This window comes from Sphaerodactylus townsendi, linkage group LG05, assembly GCF_021028975.2.
Source record: "Sphaerodactylus townsendi isolate TG3544 linkage group LG05, MPM_Stown_v2.3, whole genome shotgun sequence".
In the NCBI taxonomy this organism is placed as follows: Eukaryota; Metazoa; Chordata; class Lepidosauria; order Squamata; family Sphaerodactylidae; genus Sphaerodactylus; species Sphaerodactylus townsendi.
The window spans coordinates 48,245,140-48,264,719 of record NC_059429.1 but is presented as its reverse complement, the minus strand read 5'-3'; the positions used below and the strand labels follow the sequence as shown (position 1 = coordinate 48,264,719).

At 42.6% G+C, this 19,580-nt stretch overlaps 1 protein-coding gene across 4 annotated transcripts in view; it reads right to left on the bottom strand.

Moving 5' to 3' along the window:
• The window catches only part of TTLL7 (tubulin tyrosine ligase like 7), a 75,525-nt gene extending 58,565 nt beyond the window's left edge, over nt 1-16,960 (bottom strand). For 2 of the 4 annotated variants that reach the window (XM_048496588.1, XM_048496589.1), the window contains exons 1-3: nt 16,657-16,869; nt 946-1,117; nt 341-472 (exon numbers count right to left, since the gene is read on the bottom strand). In XM_048496588.1, coding sequence (XP_048352545.1) covers nt 341-472; nt 946-1,063 — 250 coding nt within the window. In that variant the 5' untranslated portion in view covers nt 1,064-1,117; nt 16,657-16,869. Of the gene's footprint in view, nt 1-340; nt 473-945; nt 1,118-16,656 lie in introns of all 4 variants that reach the window. The other 2 variants (XM_048496591.1, XM_048496590.1) reach the window with 2 other exon arrangements.
• Between the last annotated feature and the right edge of the window lie 2,620 nt (nt 16,961-19,580).

The window sequence follows — 19,580 nt, the reverse complement described above, 5'->3', positions numbered from 1 at the left end:
TTTAATAGAGGCCGCTTAAAAACACGCATTTCAAAAAGTATGAAAACAGGGCTGCAAAAGATTTTTAAGTGGCTAGTCTCTCTCATGTGTCTTTTCATTCCAGTCTAAGCATTTAGGGTTCTAAGGACTGGCTTCCAAGACTGTAACACTCAAATCACTTGGAAGCACTATAGCAATACTGAAGATAAAGGGGCACGGACCTTGTGACTGTTCCGAAAGGTACAAGTACTAATATCCTGTTCTATAATAGTTTGACCTGATGGCTTTTGCAGCTAAACAATTTTACTGTCTTTGTTTCTATGTCATAATATTAACAGAAGTAGAACATGCAGCTTGCTACCGATCTCGTATTTTGTGCCATAGACGTTTGCACTGATGACTCCATGTTTTTTCTTCTCTCTGACTTTTCTCTTTATTGTGCTTTCAAAAGACAGTTCCGAATTCAAAGTCAGAGAAGAGGTTCCTTGATTATCTGTAAAAGAAATGTGTGTTTCTATGAAACAACCACTACAATGAACTCACAAGTAAAATATACAAGTGAACACAGTACTCCAGATTAAAAAACAAACAATTCTAGTCTTTCTATAGACTGGTCACACAACTTTGATAGTCGTTTTAGTTTTGGATCAGAACATGTTACTAACAACAAACCCACAATTTCAGGTTGGATAGCACATCATCAACTATTGGGCAGAGGGGAATATACTACTCTCCCATTGTACATACCCCCAAAAATGATATTATATTATGTGTTTCAGCATGCAAATAAGCTCAGTTCTTGTCCTTATCTTACTCCTCCTCGCCTCCTTTTTGGGGTGCTAACATTGCATCAGTAAGAGGATGGCTTCAGTTTGCATGAGGTTTGCCCAGTGCCTAGCTAGGATTTAAAGCAAAATTATTACTGAATCAAAGACAGACACAAGTTTCTGTAATAAGTCAGCCTACCTCCCTCATTGGGCAAGGATGGCATTGTCACTGGAAAGCTGCAGTTCACTGAGTCCAAATGCTGTTGCACACAGTCTGGAAATTCAAGTGGCCTTCCAAGCCAATCTTCTCTTTTCATACCATGTCAGCTCAAGACTGTGGTGATACTCATGAAAATGTAAAGGGTATATATCTAAAGAGAAATAGGTATAAATTACAAGAATTATTAGCAATGTAAAAACAGAGACTAGAAAAAGTTATTGTACTTTCTTTTGAATGGGGAACAAAACAACATGACGTTAAAAGAAGATATGTCAATTTGAAACTGGAAATAAGTTGCAAATTCCTAAAGCATTGGTGCTTAATACCATATTACATTTTTACTAGTTGCATTCTTTTTTTAAAAGACAATTTGAATCATTACTTGGATATAGATTCTCCAATAAGATTAGCCTGGAATCCTATTTTCCCACCCCAAGTAATTTAAGAGGACAAATGCATTATAAGTTGTGCTTTCAGGTCTCACAAACAGAGATGTCACTGATTCCCTCATTAACTATCAGCTACAAGGCCACAAAGACCACAGAAAAATAAAAAATATTAAATTGCAGTTCTCCAATGAGCTCCTAAACTTTCCACTAAAAGAAGATAGCCAACCAATGTATGCCTTTTGACTGAATCTGATTTAGGTTACTTTCCACCATATTTAATAACCTCTCACAAATCACTTCCATGGTCACATTGACCTGATCCTATATTCTCAAAACAGAAGAAAGTATTTCCACAGGAGCAGCTGCCTGTAGGGTTGCTGATTGTGGGCTGTGAAATTCCTGGAGATTTGGGAGAAGAGCCTGAAGAGGGCTGGGCGGCAGGGGAAATGGCAGCGAGAGTATAATGCCATACACTTCACCCTCCAAAGTACCATGGGAACTGACCTTTGCAGGATGGAGATCAATTGTAATTCTGGGGGATCTCCAGGCCCCCCTTGGAGGCTGGCAACTCTAACATTTGGGGGAGTTACTCCCAATGAGCACAGTATAGTTTTATAGTAATCTCCTTTCAAAAGTTTTGAGGAGAATCACTGTATGGTAATGCTGGTTTTTTTGAGGGAGGTGGGTGGGGCGATCTTTAGATCTTATGATTACAGAGCCCCACTGGTCAGGGTACTTAAAACTACTTGGAAAAGGCTGGGGATCCACAGTGCATGAGTGGAAGTGAAAAGAGAAAAATGTCTGCAAAGTCAAACCAACACCCCCCCCCCCTCTTACAGAACTAAAAACAGCATCCTGAGCAGGCTAATGCAGCCCCTCCCCTGGCAACTGACTTATAACTGTAACTGACTTATAACTGCTCTCTGGCAACTGACTTATAAATGCTCTCAATAATCTAAAGGTCATGTTTGCTTATTTATCAATAGACCATTTGGAGAGGTCTCTTTTTAAAAAATTAACAAAACACTACTTTTTTCTTCATGCTTGGGAGGTTTCCCTCTCCCTCAGCATGTTGAAACATCGACCTTATCAACTGACGGGCCCAAATATCAATGAATCAATGTGGAACCTTTATTGGCATATAAGTTTAAACCAGGTTATTTAAAAAAAAAGACTTGGGCACAACAGGTGTAAAACAGTTGACATTAAAATAACCATAGTGCTGATAATATAAAATTAAGACCGTTTAAGAATTACAGAGCGAAGAAATTTAGCTGTCTATTCAAGAACATCTGTGACTTCATTATTTAAAAGAAATACAGTCCTTTGGCCACAAATAATGGTCTTACTTACAGGCAGATGATCATCAAGTTTGTTCAGTTGCTAATAGACAAGAAGCTGCAGCCTTCAAGGCACTGGGGGAGGTGATCAAACGTTTTTAAATTTCCATACGCACAGATCCCACCCTCCAGAATTCTATAAATTCTCACACCACTTCTGAATGGAGACATTACAGGCCATAGCAGTCTCCCTTCAACCAAACGAGTTTCTAAACATTGATCAACTTGTCAGAAGCATTCCTGCATATTCCCATATTCGAAGGACATCGACGTGTCCTTTGGTTTGGTGTAGGACAAGACCATTTTCAATTCTGAGAGTTTCCATTCAGACTTTGAACAGCTCCAAGGGAATTCTCCAAAGTTCTCAAAACCTGGTTGTGATTCTCAGAGAGGGGACTTCGACTGCATCCTTACTGAGATGATATCCTATCAGATCAGATCTAGAGGAGCTTGCTCAACAACTGGAGCAACACAGTTTTATGATCAATCGCAAGAAAAGTCCCCAACTCCATCCTGGCGCCTAGAACACCTCGGCTTCTGGATAGACATGTCTGAATGCAAACTGTTCATCCCTATGGAGAAACAAAGGGCCTTAAGGGCCAAAATACAGTCCATCATGAAGAAATAAAAGAGCTCTCTCCTTTCCTTGACCAGCCTGTTGAGTTTTCTAGTAGCCTGCTCCAAGGCAATTCAGAGGGGGCAGTTTCACTCCAGACCTCTCCAGAACTTCCTCCGCTCCTTTCAGCCTCAAATAACCAGCAAGATCTCCCTGTCACTGATTGTTCCTCACCCGGTCAAGTTAAGTCTTCTGGGGTGGACCAGTCCCCTCAACCTGAATGAAGGGAAATAATTCTGGATCAGGTCCACTGGATTCAGGTCTTTACAGACACAAGCATCTCGGGTTGGGGGGTAGTGATGGAGGATCGTCCTGTACAAGGGGTGTGGTCTCCTTTCCAAAAACCTTCTAGAGTTGAGAGCTATCTAGTTAATAGTGCACCAATTCCAGTACCAGATAGAGGGCAAACACATACTGGTCAGGACCAGCAATGTAGCGGGACAGACATATTTAAACAGACAGCGAGATTCCAGGTCCTCCAGACTCCAGAAGGAGATGGTATCCATCCTCAGGTGGGTGGAACTCCACCTCCTATCTCTCCAAGCAGAACATGTTCAGGGGATCCAGAACTGTCAGGCAGATTGGCTGAGTTGGCAATTAATACATCCGGGAGAGTGGTTCCTAAAGAAAGAGATTTTCCTACTGATCTCCCAACACCTAGGTGTCCTGGTTCTTGACCTCTTTGCCTCCAAGTTCAACTTCACAGGTTTTTCTCCCGGTTCTACCATCCTCTAGCCAAGGCAACGGATGCCTTATCCTCAAGGTGGCCTCCAGGTCTACTATATGTGTTTCCTCCCATTCTACTCATCCCCAGGCTGTTACAGAAACTGCGGGAGAAGAAAGCAGAGATCATCTTGTGGCCCCCTGGTGGCCATGGAGACCCTGGTTTGTCAACATTTTACATCTGTCGGTATGCAAACCATTTTCTCTTCCTCAGTCCGGGGACCTGCTCCACCAGGGACTGGTTCTTCACCCAGAGCCAGAGCATTTGAACTTGACCACATGGATATTGAGAGGTGGAAACTAACAGCCAAAGGTTATAGTTTGGCAGTCTCCACTACTATCCTCTCTTCTAGGTAACCATTGACCAAACAAATCTACAATACCACTTGGAAGGTGTTTGTCAGATGGTGTTGGAGAAAGGTCGACCCCACTTCATCAGAGGTCGGTGACGTCTTGGGTTTTTTACAGGATGATCTTGATTCAGGGCTATGCTCCTCAATGCTTCTGAAACAGGTGGTAGCAATTGCTTCAGTAGTTCTGTCCCTAGGTGGCCACAGCCTTCCGGTCGACCCTCATGTTAGACAATTCCTCAAGGGAGCCAGTTTTCAGGATCAGCCTACCAGACATCATTTACCCACCTGGAAGCTACATACCATCTTACATGCACTAACTAGCCATCTGTTTGAGCCAGTTATGAATATATATCTCAAGCACCTCAGAATGAAAACAGTTTTCCTCATGGCGATCACCTCAGCCCGTCAAGTCTCTGGATGCCTTGTCATTTAAAACATCACTTTGTGTGCTCCTCGGCACCCTAAGGAGGTCTATTGGCACAAGCTGGACGTAAGGTAAATTTCCTTTACCTTGATTCTCACAGTGAAAACAATTTATATTTAAAGTATTTTATACATCCACTGCACTTCAGATGCATTGTTTTAGTAATCCTAAAGTGGCTCTTCCATCAAAGAAAGGCTCTTTAGACTGGAGAAAGGTTTGAAACCTTTGAAATCCGTGGACTGGCAGGGTACTGGCCATCATGTACAAATGCTGTAATCTTAAAGCAAGCTACAAAACATTGCTTTTATCAACAGCATAGTTAAGTAAAGTGCTCTCCTTTAATACAAACGATGATCCTGTGCACTGAGACATTAGCAAGTATCTACCCAACAAAGACGAAATGTGTTAGCTATGGAAACCCACCAACAATTAAATGAAATGCATCAGAGTGCTACATTCTAGGCCTTCAGGGGATAAACACAAGAAAGGCACAGGCAGAGTGCAACTAATCAAACATTCAATATTTTCCTGAAAGCAGAGAATGAATGTGCCTTCTCAACCATAACTCAGTCACCACAAGCGAAGTCCTGCAAACATCCAGTTCAATTTGCAGTCCAACTATATGCTGCCTCTAAGCTACAAGCATGACTACATTGTCAAGGTTCACTGGCTCTCTAATTTCAAGTCACTGCTAATGGTGACTTCAGCTTGCCCATTCTTCTTCTTACCCTGAAAGTCCAATGCCAGAACTCAGTCTCACTGAGAAAGAGCAAACATCTCTAAAAATTTACTAAAAATCAACTTTGTGTCAACTTCAATACAAAGATAGACTTGCCAAAATACATTTTCACTCAATTTTCAGTGAAACTTACAAGTCAAACAAAGAACATGAGATTGTTTGCACAGCACAGCAGCCTGAGGCATCCATTTATCTGACAGCCCCAACACATCCCACATTCATAATACAGCAACACAAATACCCGCATCTTACATGATTGTAATAAGGGTTTGCAGAATATTTTTTTTTCGGCATCAAGCCACAGCCAACTTGTGGCTACCCCATAAGTTTTCCATGACAACACACACACAGGGGGGGGTTGCCATTGCCTGCCTCTGTGCTGTGCAGTAATCCTACACTTCATTGGTAATCTCCCATCCAAGTTCTAACCAGGGCTGCCCCTGTTTAGCATCCAGGATCTGATGAGATCAGGCTAACCTGGGCTATCCAGATCAGGGCTTTGAAAACAACTCTACAAAGTACTCTGAATGCTAAAGAGTACTTCAGATACTTTTAAGTCAAACAATAATTTCCAAATCTTAATAGGTCTAAAACAGGGATCTGTAACCTGCAGCTCTCCAGATGCTCATGGACTACAAATCCCATCAGCCCCTGCAATCATGGCCTATTGAGCCGCAGGTTGCAGACCCCTGGTCTAAAAGCTACATTAAAAGACAATGAAAACACACTCTCAAATGTTCCAATTCTGCTGCAATATTGTAAAAGGTCAGAGTCTTGTTTGGTGAAATGACCGAATTTCAACAAATTCTTTTCTATCCATATATTAAGATCTTTGTGAAGAACTCTGTGTTTTAAAGAGTCACATGAGGTACACCTGAGCTTAAACAAAAGCAAAGGTTGTTAGCACACTTTTTAACCAGAGGAAGTAGTAACTGACATTAAAAGGCTTCCAATGCCTCTTCTGGATAGTCTGTTCTTTGAATATGTACTGGGATGGGTTCAGAGTACAATCGGCAAACATTGCTCATGTTTTTAATTTAAAATTACGTTAAAGAGATCAAAGCATACAGTCTCTCCCTTCCTGTGACACCTAGGACTGCTTCATACGCACCCTTCCACACACAAGAGCTTCTTCATAAATCCCACATACACAGTGGTTGTTTCCGCACGGGCAGAGCAGCGGGGCTGCATCAGCATGGTTCATGCCGATGCAAGCCCCGGAGCCATTCGCACGAACGACCCAGCTGACTGCGCAGCTGGTGAAGCATGCTCCGCACAGCCCCTCAAATGCCTCCTTACCTCCTCCTGGCTTCCGTCGCTCTGTGGAGGCCAGGGGACACACCCCCATGGCCAGAGTGACGACTGCAGGGACGGAGGTCAGGAGGCGTGTCCCCTGGCCTCCACAGAGTGATGGGAACCAGGAGGAGGTAAGGAGGTGTTTCGGGCAGGCACAGGGAAAACACCACCTTCCACCCACTGCCATTCACACAGCAGCAGGTGGAAGATGCTGCTTTTAAAAAACCTCGCTCCCCGAGCAAGGTTCAAAAGCGGCATTTTCACACCACTTGGGCAGCATGAGCATGGCTCTGCTGCCTGCTGTGTGAACAGCACCCCAGGGACAGTGTTTTTACCATCCCTGTTATTGGGCTGTGCGGAAACAGCCAGTGCCTCAAGTAACAATTCTGTTTTGTATATCATTCATTATATGCTCACTATAAACTTTGAAGATGCTATCATAGAAACCAGTTTTAATTTCGAAGGGGCTACAAACAGTAAGATACTAGAATTGCGGAGGCATATCATAAGGCCAATCTCATCCTATTTTTAACTCACATTTCCTCAGTCATTCTCCCTTTCTAGTATGAAAGGTGAGTTCTTTGGGGACAAGGATACATTTGTATATGAACAATTGCCCATCTATTGTCGAAGCCTTTCACAGCCAGATTCAACTGGTTGTGGTGGGTTTTCCGGGCTGTGTCGCCGTGGTTTGGTGGATCTTGTTTCTAATGTTTCGGGTGCATCTGTGGCTGGCATCTTCAGAGGTTTATCACAGAGGGAAGTGTGTAACACAGTGTGTAACACTGGATACAGTGTGTTCCCTCTGTGATACACCTCTGAAGATGCCAGCCACAGATGCAGGCGAAACCTTAGGAACAAGATCCACCAGACCACAGCGACACAGCCCGGAAAACCCACCACAACCAATTGCCCATCTCATTCTTAGTCCTTCAGACAAATGGAGCATATACATACTGACCTATCTACTTGCACACCTCACCAAGAGGGGAAGGAAGCATTAAACCAGTATAGTCACAATTATTCAAACCCAAGAACTCTTTGAGTGACAGGATCCCTCAAATCAGTTGCAAAGCTGGAACAGAGGAGGGGATCTGTGTGCCTGGGGCCCAGTCCTGCTCTTTCCCTACATCTGTACCTCATGGCAAACCAATGGAGCAAAGTAGAATCCATGAGGTCCTTTTGATGAAACAGAAATATTCAAGATATTTCTTCCCAGAAATCTAAGCCTTCAAAAAATAACTAAAATTAGTCTTGAGATGACTCCTGCACAAAATGACAAGAAACAGTCATTAAAGCAACCCAAGGAGAAATTCTGGAAAAATCTAAATATTCAAACACAGATTGTAGATGTGACAATTTAAAAAATAGTGAAAGAGCCTGAGCTCCACATTAAAAGCCCCTATATACATAAAGCACTTCACTGAAGAATTTAGCTGACAGGCACTAATGAAGTGTACTGGAGTATAATGTAGCAGGATGGTCGCTGTTTTATTTTCATAGTGTTCTGATCGATATTAATTGGATGACTGCTCTCAGCATTTATTTCCAAATTCTAGCAACTAACACTTCCAAGAACAACTTTTCTTTCCACTGACTAAATTATACAACTTATAGCATCAGGGAGAACATCAGGAGGTCCTTTTTTCCTTCTTAAACACCAGTTCATTTTAAGCCAGCGTCTTCACTTTTCTCATGTTTTTATTCAATTTGTTTTCATCACTGCCTGCTCTGTAAACACAGTGTTTAATTTATCAAAGAAGCAGTAAAACAAAAAACCTTTTATGAAAACTAAACAATGTTCACAAGGCAGTATGTGAGCTTTCATGTTACAATGGAGATGTCCTCAGACTGGACATTCAAAAATAGAAGCTGAACTTTATAGATTTGCCTTTTTCACTATCCTAGAGAGAGATGTTTGGTTCACTTGAGCTACTACTTTTGACTGCTCCTAGGCAAGATGCAGTGGCATTCTACTCAGCTTCATAATTGCGGCTAGAACTTTGGAATTCTGCTTGAATATTTTTTAAAAATAAGATAAATAACCCCTTTTATTAGTGACGTAAGTATGGCCCATTCCATTTTCATGCTCCATGTAATACAGTTTAGGGAAGAGCTTGGTGCTATAAAACAATTGTGAAGACAAGTGAAAAAACTTGAAGCAAGTTCAACATAAACTCAAGGAAGAGTCACTCACAACTACTCTGTGGTGAAGGAAGTTAAGCAAGTTAATTTCACCACCACACCTGCACTATGCCATTCAGCTCAGACCTTCAGCAAACAAGGGAATTTGTGTTTCTGGCCCTTAAGTATCTGGACCCCCAAAATATACAAAATAGCAGAGATTCTTTGCTAAGCATTTTTCACATAAAATCACTTCCACTTATCATAACATGGAAATGGTCCACTGGTCACTTACCGTGAAGGAGCCTTCTCCTGGCAGGCGACAAGGGCATATTGGATGGATGATTTTCGAATCCTCCCTTTCTCATGGAGGCAGTAAACAAGAACTCTTCCAACAAGGTAAGAAAACAGGAAGTAACAAGGACATAAATAACGGCAACAACAACAATTACTGTAACATCGAGATGATAACCTCTGGTGGTTTGTGTAAGAACTAGGTTGCAGACTGGAATTGGAGACTGAAGAAGAATCAGGGAGGGCCAAGATGCCCTCGTTGCCCGCCAGGAGAAGGTCTTTTCATGGTAAGTGACCAATGGACCATTCTCCTGGAGGTGACTGAGGGCATCTTGGATGGGACCTCTCCAAGGAGTGTCCCTGAAGAATAGGTGGGATCTGATCAGTCTCCAAAAATGTGTTCTAACACCCTCTTACCAAAAGCGGCCTCTGTAGCTGCAAGAGAGTGTATTTTATAATGTCTGATGAATGTTGAGATGGACGACCAAGTGGCCACCTGATATATGTCCTCTACAGGAATTAGTCTCCTAAAGGCTGCGCTTGTGGCTCCTCTACGTGTTTAGTGTGAGGTGATTCCCGAATGAATCAGTAGGTGGGATGCTTTGTAAGCCTCAATGATGGTGCTACTGATGGTTGCCTTAGACCTTTGGGCTCCCAGATTTGGCATGGAGATGTTGATGAACAGACTCTCGGTTTGCCTGATGGACTCAGTCCGAAGGATAAAGGCTTTTAACGCCTTACAAACACCCAGGTTATGCCACAGGAGTTTCTTGGGATGAACAGGAGATGGACAAAATGTAGGATGTCTGTATGACAATCACAGAAGATTGTGTGAGCCCAAGACTTGCTGTCTCACCCTACCAAATGCACAACCCAGAGATGTGTCTAAACAAGCCTTTGAGCTTGGGCACATACTTGTTAGAAAGATAATACAGACCAAACAGAAAGGATGAACAGCTACAAGGAGGGACTGGGGATCAATCATCTGCTTTGCTGCTGCAGCCAAGAAGGGCCTAGACTGTGACGGACAAGCCAGAGTCACAGCAGGCAGTGTGTGAGGTGTAGTCAACCAGTGCAGAGTCAGAGCAGGCAGCAGGTAAATGCATAGTCAAAACCAAATCAGAGTCAAGGCAGGCAGCAGGAACAGGCCTGGTCAAGGCAGTCCGATGTCAAGGCAGAGGCAGGAGATCAGGAAGGCTCGCTGGCTGAGAGCCAGAGGTCAGATGGAGACCAAACACATGGAGCTTACCAGGAAGTACACTCTTCACACACAGAGCCAAGCCTAAGGCAGGGCTTATATAGGGAGTTCTGCTTACTGAGGCTGGGATCCTGCAAGGACTCAGTCCTCCTCTGATGCCTCCATTTCACAGAACCTTCTGTCATATCTAGCAGCAATGCGAGCACTTTTCCTTTTACCCTGTAACTGTAGCCTCTGTCTCCTTTGCGCAGCTGGCTTATGACTCCTCTGAGGACCAGGACCAAGGTGATATAAAAGACATCCACCTGAAATCCTGGGGAGCCACTGCCAACTGGAGTAGACAGTAGTGAACTTAATCAACTGATAGCCTTATTCAGTAGAAGGCATCTTCAAGCATGTACATGTGTGTACAACATCACATAAGAAAGCTCCCAGCAAATCAGCCAGCTTGAGGAAAAACAGGGGGAAAGAAAGACAACTCAACAACATTTCAAAACCAGGCAACACTTCTGGGCAGGCAAACAGCTGCCAAAATAACACTGATTAGAAAGACAAAGATGAATAAACAGTAGAGCCAGGAAGAAACAAAGAACTGAAAGGTTAGAAAGAAAATTTCACATCTGCTTAGATCTGAAGTAATCCCTAAGGGAGGTTTATTTTACATACTGGAAGCCAGACAGTGGCACAACTACACTTCTTGCTGAAACTAAGCGAGCATACCCTAAAGATATACTACCAGTGGGTTACCGCAGAGAACTAGGTAACATCATATTATTGTTAGGATGGCACAAAAATATTGAGGAAGCAAAAAATGGCAGAGTAGGTGGATCAGGAATGCAGAAAGGCAATTTGCTTGTTCACTCCTGTGCCATCAATGGAATTCTGCAAGTGACAAAAGAAAAATAAAGATTCAGAGGAGCTGCTTACCCACCCTTGCTCCTTGTAACAGTAAGGACTACACTGAGGAAGGATGGCCAGATAACTCAATGCTGTAGCACTCTCCCAAGCATTTCTGTTCAGAATAGCCATACATGTATAGAAAGGCAGCTAAATGCATGATCCCCCAGGAGAACAGTCAATGTTCACTTGAGATACTATTTTAGTATATGGCTCTAAGATATAGACATCAAATTAGCATTTTTAACATTACAAAGACATAACACAAATTTTCAACAGTTGAAGCATGCACAATAATTAGATCTGCATAAAAAGTTTTTGCAATTTTGGCAGCAGAAATCCAGAACAAGACAAACAAAAGATAAGGGAGGAAAACCTACTGATTTCCATTCTGCATTTCTACAGCTTATCCACACGGCCGGGAGGCTTCTCCCCCACTGGGGGAATCACGCTGGCACCCAAGGCCGGGTCCAGCCACGCAGAGGGGAGGCCTCTCCTCCGCCGGTGGATCGCGCTGGCTTTGTCCGGTTGCTCCCATGGTGCCCGGCATCCAACTGGTGCCAATGCCAGGCCCCACCGCACAGCAGGGAGCCCTCCTGCAAAGGGGACGCTCTGGACTCCTGCCCTCCGCAGCCTCCCTACTGACAAGGAGGGCAGGAGCTGGCCTGTCCCCATGGTGCCTGCCTGAGCCACCGGCATAAGTGGGGCGCAAGGGGACACGGGTCTATGTGTGGGGAGGGAGTGGGGGGGGCGCCTGACCAGGTGTTGCCCCAGGCACCATTTTTCCCCAATACACCTCTGGTGACGGCAGCAACACAACCAGCATGTAATGGGTCAAACCACGTGCTGAGAGACTCTCAAATGGAGGAATAACTGAAGTGCATGAAGACACTTACATTTCTTTCATTGCAGTGAAGCAAATCTCTACATGTGCTGTAGTTAACATGTGGTAAAATGAATGTATGAGTTGATTTCAAATATTTTGAAAGTAGTTTAATACTGAAGTCGAATCCTATGAACAGCTGTTTGGAAGTAACAGAACAGTACCCAAACAGAATTTATTTTTTTTTAATTGAATGTATATCCTGCCCTATCCCCGCAGGGCTCAGGGCGGGTCATAACATAAAATCAATCATACGCTCATAAAAAATATTAAAATATAAATATCAGTACAATATTAAAACAATTAAAACAATAAAATAACACATTCTACACCAAACTATTAATAGATGATTATTATTATTATTATTATTAAAATTTGATAAACCGCCCAATCCCCAAGGGGCTCTGTCAACAATCAATGGCAATGACTAATAAATAATAATTAATAACTGCTGCCACCTCTTCCCCTCCCTCCCCCTAGCCAGTGGGATATACTTTCAAGTAAACGTGTAGCCCTGACCTGGACAGCATAAGGGAGCCAGATCTCTTGGTAGCTAAGCATCTGGATCTTGTTAGCATGTGGCTATGAGACCCCCAACAAAGTTTAGGTCTTGACCAGGGGTCAACAACCTTTACCACCCAAAGAGCCATTTGGACCCATTTTCCACGGCCCCGAAGATCTACCAAGCCGGAGAGGCGGCTCCACATGGAGTCACTTCCAGTTTGGCCCCTCCACTCACCTTTCCTGGAGGGACACACCCATGCTGCCCTCTGACCTCCAGGCCATGTGGAGCCGCAGTATAAGGCTGAAAGAGCCGCATGCAGCTCTGGAGCCTCAGGTTGCAGGCCCCTGGTCTTGACAAAGAGGCAGGAAATGGCAAGCCACCTCTGAATGCTCTTGCCTTGAAAACATATGGAGTTGCCATAATTTGGCTGCAAGTTGATAACACTTTCCACCACCAACATGAGCAAGATTAAGTTGTACCTAAAACAATTAGCACTGCAAAAAATTTTGAGCCAATATTTAACCAGCCTTACAGAAGGGCTTTTAACTTCCATTTCTTTCTGCCAAAAACATTTACTATTTATAGGAAGAAACTAGAAAGTTGCACTGCTGACTGCAAGCATCACATGCAGAGTTGTTAACCTTACTATTTTCACAGTTCTAGGTGTTTATTAAAGTAAAAACTCCTGTTCTCATGTTAAAAATAGTTTAAAAAAATTAAATGACAATTATAATACTCACAAAATATGTGTTTCACTTATGAAGTCTGTGAAGATTAGGTATGGATGGAAATGTACAGGATATGGGCGGCTAGGGATGCCAAGATTGCCAACTCAGAAAAGTTAGGACCTTCTCCCCCTCCCCCACTCCAATCCCTACCATCGAATGATGCTTCCAGATATTTTTGTGGGGAATGGATGAACACTACGAGGCAAACATGAGCGTATATTTACATGGGTATCTGTGCAAGTAATGTCCATTGACTGGTTCCACAAATAGGTGGCCCTTGTGAAAGTAGGGCAAATATTTACATGATAGAAATTAGAACTAGAAGGACAACAAGAATTACTGTTCAGAGACATTTAAACACAATTAGGGAAACAAATAGTAATTGAGAAAGAAGGAAAACAGCCATATTCTCCTTCTACCAGCAACTTCTGTACAAAAACTGTTTTTTGACAGTTTGGTAACCCTAAGATGGAAAAAATGAAACTGGAGAATAATTTTCCTCAACAGGTGTAGCATGGCAGGAAAGAGGATGAGCCCGTGCAACACAAGCTCCACAGCCTATAACAGAGATAATAAAATGACCAATTAAAATAACTTTTCCCTCGTATTTGCACAAAGCACTGTAATGCAAATACAAAGTCTTAAGAGATGCAATGTAAAAAAGTATTTTACAAGAAAAGGGCTATGAACAAGCCAAAAAGTTAGAGACAAGGGGAACATTATTCATATACTTGGAAAACTTGGGTTCGAGTTCCACCTCTACTGTGGGTTCAACATAATTAACAATGCCATTCTAAACAGACTTATACCCTTCTCTATTCACTGAAGTCAAAGGGGGAATGTACCTTTTCTTTGTGCTGAACAGGAAATCTACATTTTAGTTCTTTGGCCTAATAGCAACCTATTTGACACAGATGTTATAGGACTTGAAAACTATGAAAAACATTTAACAAATGAACATGTCAAATATAAAAACAGTAATTGTGGACTGCATTGTGATTGTGCAAAACAAATATGGAGGGTATTCCCTCCCTTCATTTTACAGGCAAGAAGTTCTTCTCACACCACACCAGCACTTGAGTTCAGCATTTTACAAGAATGAATACAAGAAACCAATACCCATACACCTTTCTTGCCTACGTGGCTCAGCACTAGCTCCAAAGCTCTGATCAGAGCCCTTTTCAAACAACCACAGTTCCTCAGCAAATGATACAAATGCATCCTTTCTTTTGAAAACACATTTCCCCCTGACAGAAATTGCCTTGCCAAGCATTCTGGATAAAATGTTATTTCTCTAGTATTCTAAAACAATGAATCTGTGTCCTAAAATGTTCACCTCTTAAAATAATCCCATCACACACTAATATGTAATCCGTGTGACAGGATGCTTGTTCACGAAACAGAAGTCATTTGCTGAGTAACAAAGTCATTTGTCCTCTGAAGGGTTATTGTACTTCTGCACACTAAACAGGGACACAGAGATGGAGGTCACTTTAACCCCTTTTTCCCCTGAACCACAATATTTCTAGTAACGTTATTCCACCAGGCTATTCATATGTTTTAGAAATCTCTAAACAACAAAGAACCTTCACCTTGGCCACTTTAATGTTTTACCATCAGCTCTTTCAAAAGGGAGATATGCAAATATTCCTTACTCTCAACATACACAGCTGAAACAACAGACCATGTGTTATTATCCAGCCCTCTGTATAGGGGATTTGATCTCTACACATAATTCCAATCTTATCAAATTTTCCAGGTGGATCTAGGGAATTTTATATTTTCTTCCTCTTTAACTGTTCTAAAGAGACCACCTTTAAGGTGACCTAATTTTGCCCCTCCGCATGTTTAATAAAAAGCTGCTTCCTTTTTAATTATACATCTACTACTGAAATTAGCCTATTATATTTTGTTTTGCCTTGAGGATAGCCTTTTCTGTAGAATGTTTTTCTTTATCACTAGAGCAATGGTACAAACAATCCCTGCCTTAGCAGATATGGATTTGCTTCTCAATCAGATGAGGAAAGTGAAGACAGAGAAAGCAATTGATCTGTCATCAATTTTCATTGTTCTTCTAAGGATTTCATTTGGGACTGAAGTTAATAATTGTCCTTTTGTAGACTAACCCATTTTTACTGGCAGACATACACCAAGCACTCAAGATTTAGTTTCCATCACACAGGTGCTTCACAGAAGAAGCAAGTCAGCATTGTTCAACCAGAAATTTAATTTTTCATGCAAATATTTCCCTGAAGTTAAACACCATTTCCCTGAAGTCAGGCATTCGTTATCATTCACATGCCTTTTGACTTGAAAGAAAGAAAGAGAGAAAGAAAGAAAGAAAGAAAGAAAAAGAGAGAAAGAGAGAAAGAAAGAGAGAGGGGGGAAGAGGGAAAGAAAGAAAGAAAGAAAGAAAGAAAGAAAGAAAGAAAGAAAGAAAGAAAGAAAGAAAGAAAGAAAGAAAGAGAGAGAGAGAGAGAGAGAGAGAGAGAAAGAACACAAATCCAGCAAGATCTCACTATTATTTTATATGTAATCAAAAGCACTGCTTAAAGGCAGCAGTTTACAGTCCAGGCCTAAGGTAATTGTTTTAAATGTCCTTGATTTTCTCTCCCAACTCCTTTACAGTGGAAGTGAAGATATGGTATTCCTCAAGTGAGACCCTTTCTCTTCAGCCCTACCACTGAACCAGCTGTGCCACAAAAGCCCTTGAGGATGCTGAACAATGCCATCTGAGAGTTCACTTGCAGCAAATGGAGACCAAATGGGGGAGCAGGATGACAGGAGACAAGGGTTCATAATGACAAAGCAAGGTTATCAATACAGGTTTTGAAGTGTAAAAAAAAATTTTTTTAATCAAGCCCTTCAGAAAGGCAGAGATACAATGCTCCTGAAATACAGCAGCTCTGGCCCTCCGGGATTCCCATTCTGAACCCCACCCCCCCTTTCTGCGGGAATGATGCTGAATCATTATCAGTACCAGCCTCTGCTTTTCAACTGGTCCCTCTCTTTGGATATCACCACCTCCAGCAACCACTGCATCAGTGCCACCCTTCAGCTCTTTTGCGGGACACAGGTAAAAAGAGAGGGCTGTCGAGGAAGGGACCTAATGCATTTGAATACCCACATTGGAAAGGTAAGCTCCGAGGGTAGAAGAGGACGATGGCTCGCTCCCACTTACCTGCAGTCCAAGACGGTGTCGCGTCCTCCGGGGCTGAGATTCAGGAGCTTCAGGATGCCGCCACCTTCTCTAGGCTAAAAAAAAAACTGCAGCAACCAAACAAGGCGAATTAGCCTCGTCTCCAGCGCCCGTTCCCGAGCTCTCCTCCCCCAACCCTCCCAGCAGCTGCAGCAGCTGCTTCGGAGCTCGCCAAGATTGCACACACTGGCAGAGGGAGTGTTGCAGCAGAGAAGGGAGGCCGGAACGAACCACTGTTCAACGGGGTTAGGGGAAGTGGCCGCAACGTGAGGTGAGCTTCAGGTAGACGCTCCCTTTCTCGTGCACTGTGAAATAGGGGTCAGGATGAGAGTGGGCGGAAGACAGCATTTGGCAACAGGCTGGAAGGCCTGAGGAGGAGGGGAAAGCCCCTCTTGTGGCGTTGCTCATAGCACACACCCGCTCCAGGCAAAATGGGCAGTCCCGCCTCAAAAGCCTCTGCCGGCCCTCTGCCGTAGAAGGCAAACTGCTCGGGCTGAGCAGCGGGTCGAGGGTGTGTTGTTCTGCGCTATTCTCCTGCGTTGAATAGTTTCATTCAATCATTGCTATGGATTCCTTAGCGCGGCCGCATTCGTTCCTGGTGCGTCATCCTTAATGGGTTTTTAAAAGTCCACTGATTGCGTTTCAAAGTTGGTGAGCCTTAAGGTTACTTTCAGGCACTTTCGCACATGCTGAAAAATGCAATTTCAATCGGGTCTAGATTCACCTTTTACCTTTTTCCATTTCAATGCACTGTAACAATTGTTTGCAAGTGGATTTTGCTATTTCACACAATAAAATCCAGCTGCAAAGTGGATTGATAGTGCTTTATTCTGCATGTGCAAAAGTGCCCTCAGTTTTTCATGGTTACTCTCTCGGTTACTCATACATGTTACCGTAGGTATGCTTCTACATTTTATTAGCCATTCTCCAGATAATCCTCCCCTTTCCTCCCTCACACGGTGATGATAATTGGGACTCTCCTCATCTGACATAACCTCATTTTCTTCCCATATCACCTTCCTCCCTCTCAGCCAAATCAAAACTCCTTCTAATACCACCACAGCAATGTACTAATGGCTAAAGGGACCTGCTCTCCATCCTTTACAGTTTCAGATTACCCAAGGCGCCAATGACAGAACTGTCAATCATCAGACTGAGGCACTAAAATGACAGGAAAGCCTCAGGAGAGAAACAAGTATATGCCTTCTGCTCTCTCCTTGGTTGACTTTCAATTCTGAACAATGGATGGTGCAAACAAGAAACTGAAAACCAGAAAATTTAGCATAAACGTAATCTGATGAGAAGGGACTCGGGGAGCGGTTGGGAAAGGTCACTTTGCCCTTATGTATCAGTACCTGCAAGTTACGAGTGATGAGGGGGAACTACCTTGCTGGACTTCCAGTTCTTTTGTTGCTAGTAGTTAGCCTGGTGAAAGCAGAGGGGAGTTTCTGGAAAAATCATCATTATCTGCAAGAGGAAAAAAGTGCAAGAGGAAAAACAGTTCCGCAAGATCCAAGAAATTAAAAGGAAATGTAAAGCAAAATTAGGCATGTTGAAACACAGGAATACATTAACTGAACAGGACAAAATTAGAAAACACAAGTGATGAAAGGCTGACAAATTTCTCCAAAGCCGATCTTTTGAAGAATTTATAGTTTTTGAAAGTGAAGCTGCACTAAGAGCAATTGAAAGGAACAAATCCCCTGGAGTAGATGTGATATCAATAGAGCTGCAGCTACTCTGCCATGGTAAAAGAGTTCATCAAAATCTAAACAAGAATATGCCAACAAATATGGCAAACAAAACAATGTTCCAAAGACTAGCAACACTCAATTTACATTCCTATTAAAATCTCCCTGCCAGAAGAGTTGAAGGTAAGGCATTAGGCAGGCCAAGGTGAAGGCTTTTCAATATTAAAGAGTTTTAAGGCATAACTAAAATTCTGCCAGGACGAAGTTTTTGCTGAGGTTTTTTGCTGCCAGATAAGTTTGAGTCTGTGCTTTGTCAGCTTAGAGAACTCTATTCAAATATATTTGTTTGTTTGCTCCCAAACCCAATATGCTATAGGGCTGTGAGGGTCAACCCACAAAACTGTAACTTATCAACAACTCTTATCCATCCTGAATGGGAACTGGCTGTAAAAACTAGTGAAGCTAATGCAAGTGGGTTGAAATTTAGATTAAGCCAAAAGCTTATCACTTGGAAGCAGACATGTTTTTTAAGTGACCCATCCCTACTCTACCTTGAGAAGAGCATTGAGAAGGCAAATGGAACACTAAATGTGGATCTGAGAAATTTAGAGTGTATGGCTTCCAGGAAACAAAAATCTTTATAAAGACATATCAGCTATACATGAGTTGAGGAATCATTTTGCCCTGAGATATTTTAATCATGTATGGTATTATGAAAGCCCCCTTTCGAAAAAAATCTCTAGCTGATACCACTCTTTGGGTTTTTCAGTGACATAAGCCAACTGAATAACTGCCCTAAATATTTAGAAACCTTCAGCTAGTTAATATCATGGCTATTGGTTTGGTATCAGCGCTTAACAATTTTTTTTTTGTCAATACAAGAATTTTGTTTCGTTTTTAAAGTTTTCTTTAAACATAGAGATAAGGCCCTCAGAGTAGCAAATGTGCCTCTGCTGCTGTCCCGAAGTTTTTTTAACCTTCAATAGTGGCAGATTCATCCTGGTGACCCTGAAGGTATTTACCGTGCAAGTGGTTCAACATCTAATGTATGGGGTTACTATATGGATCCACAAATGGAATTCCAAGCTTGAACAGCTGCAGTCCAGCTTTCTATGTAAAATCTTTGGATTCCCACACTGTGTCCCCTATGCAGTCCTTTGCCTTGAGGCAGGACATCACCTTCTGGAAACCAGGACATGGGTCACCACTTTCAAA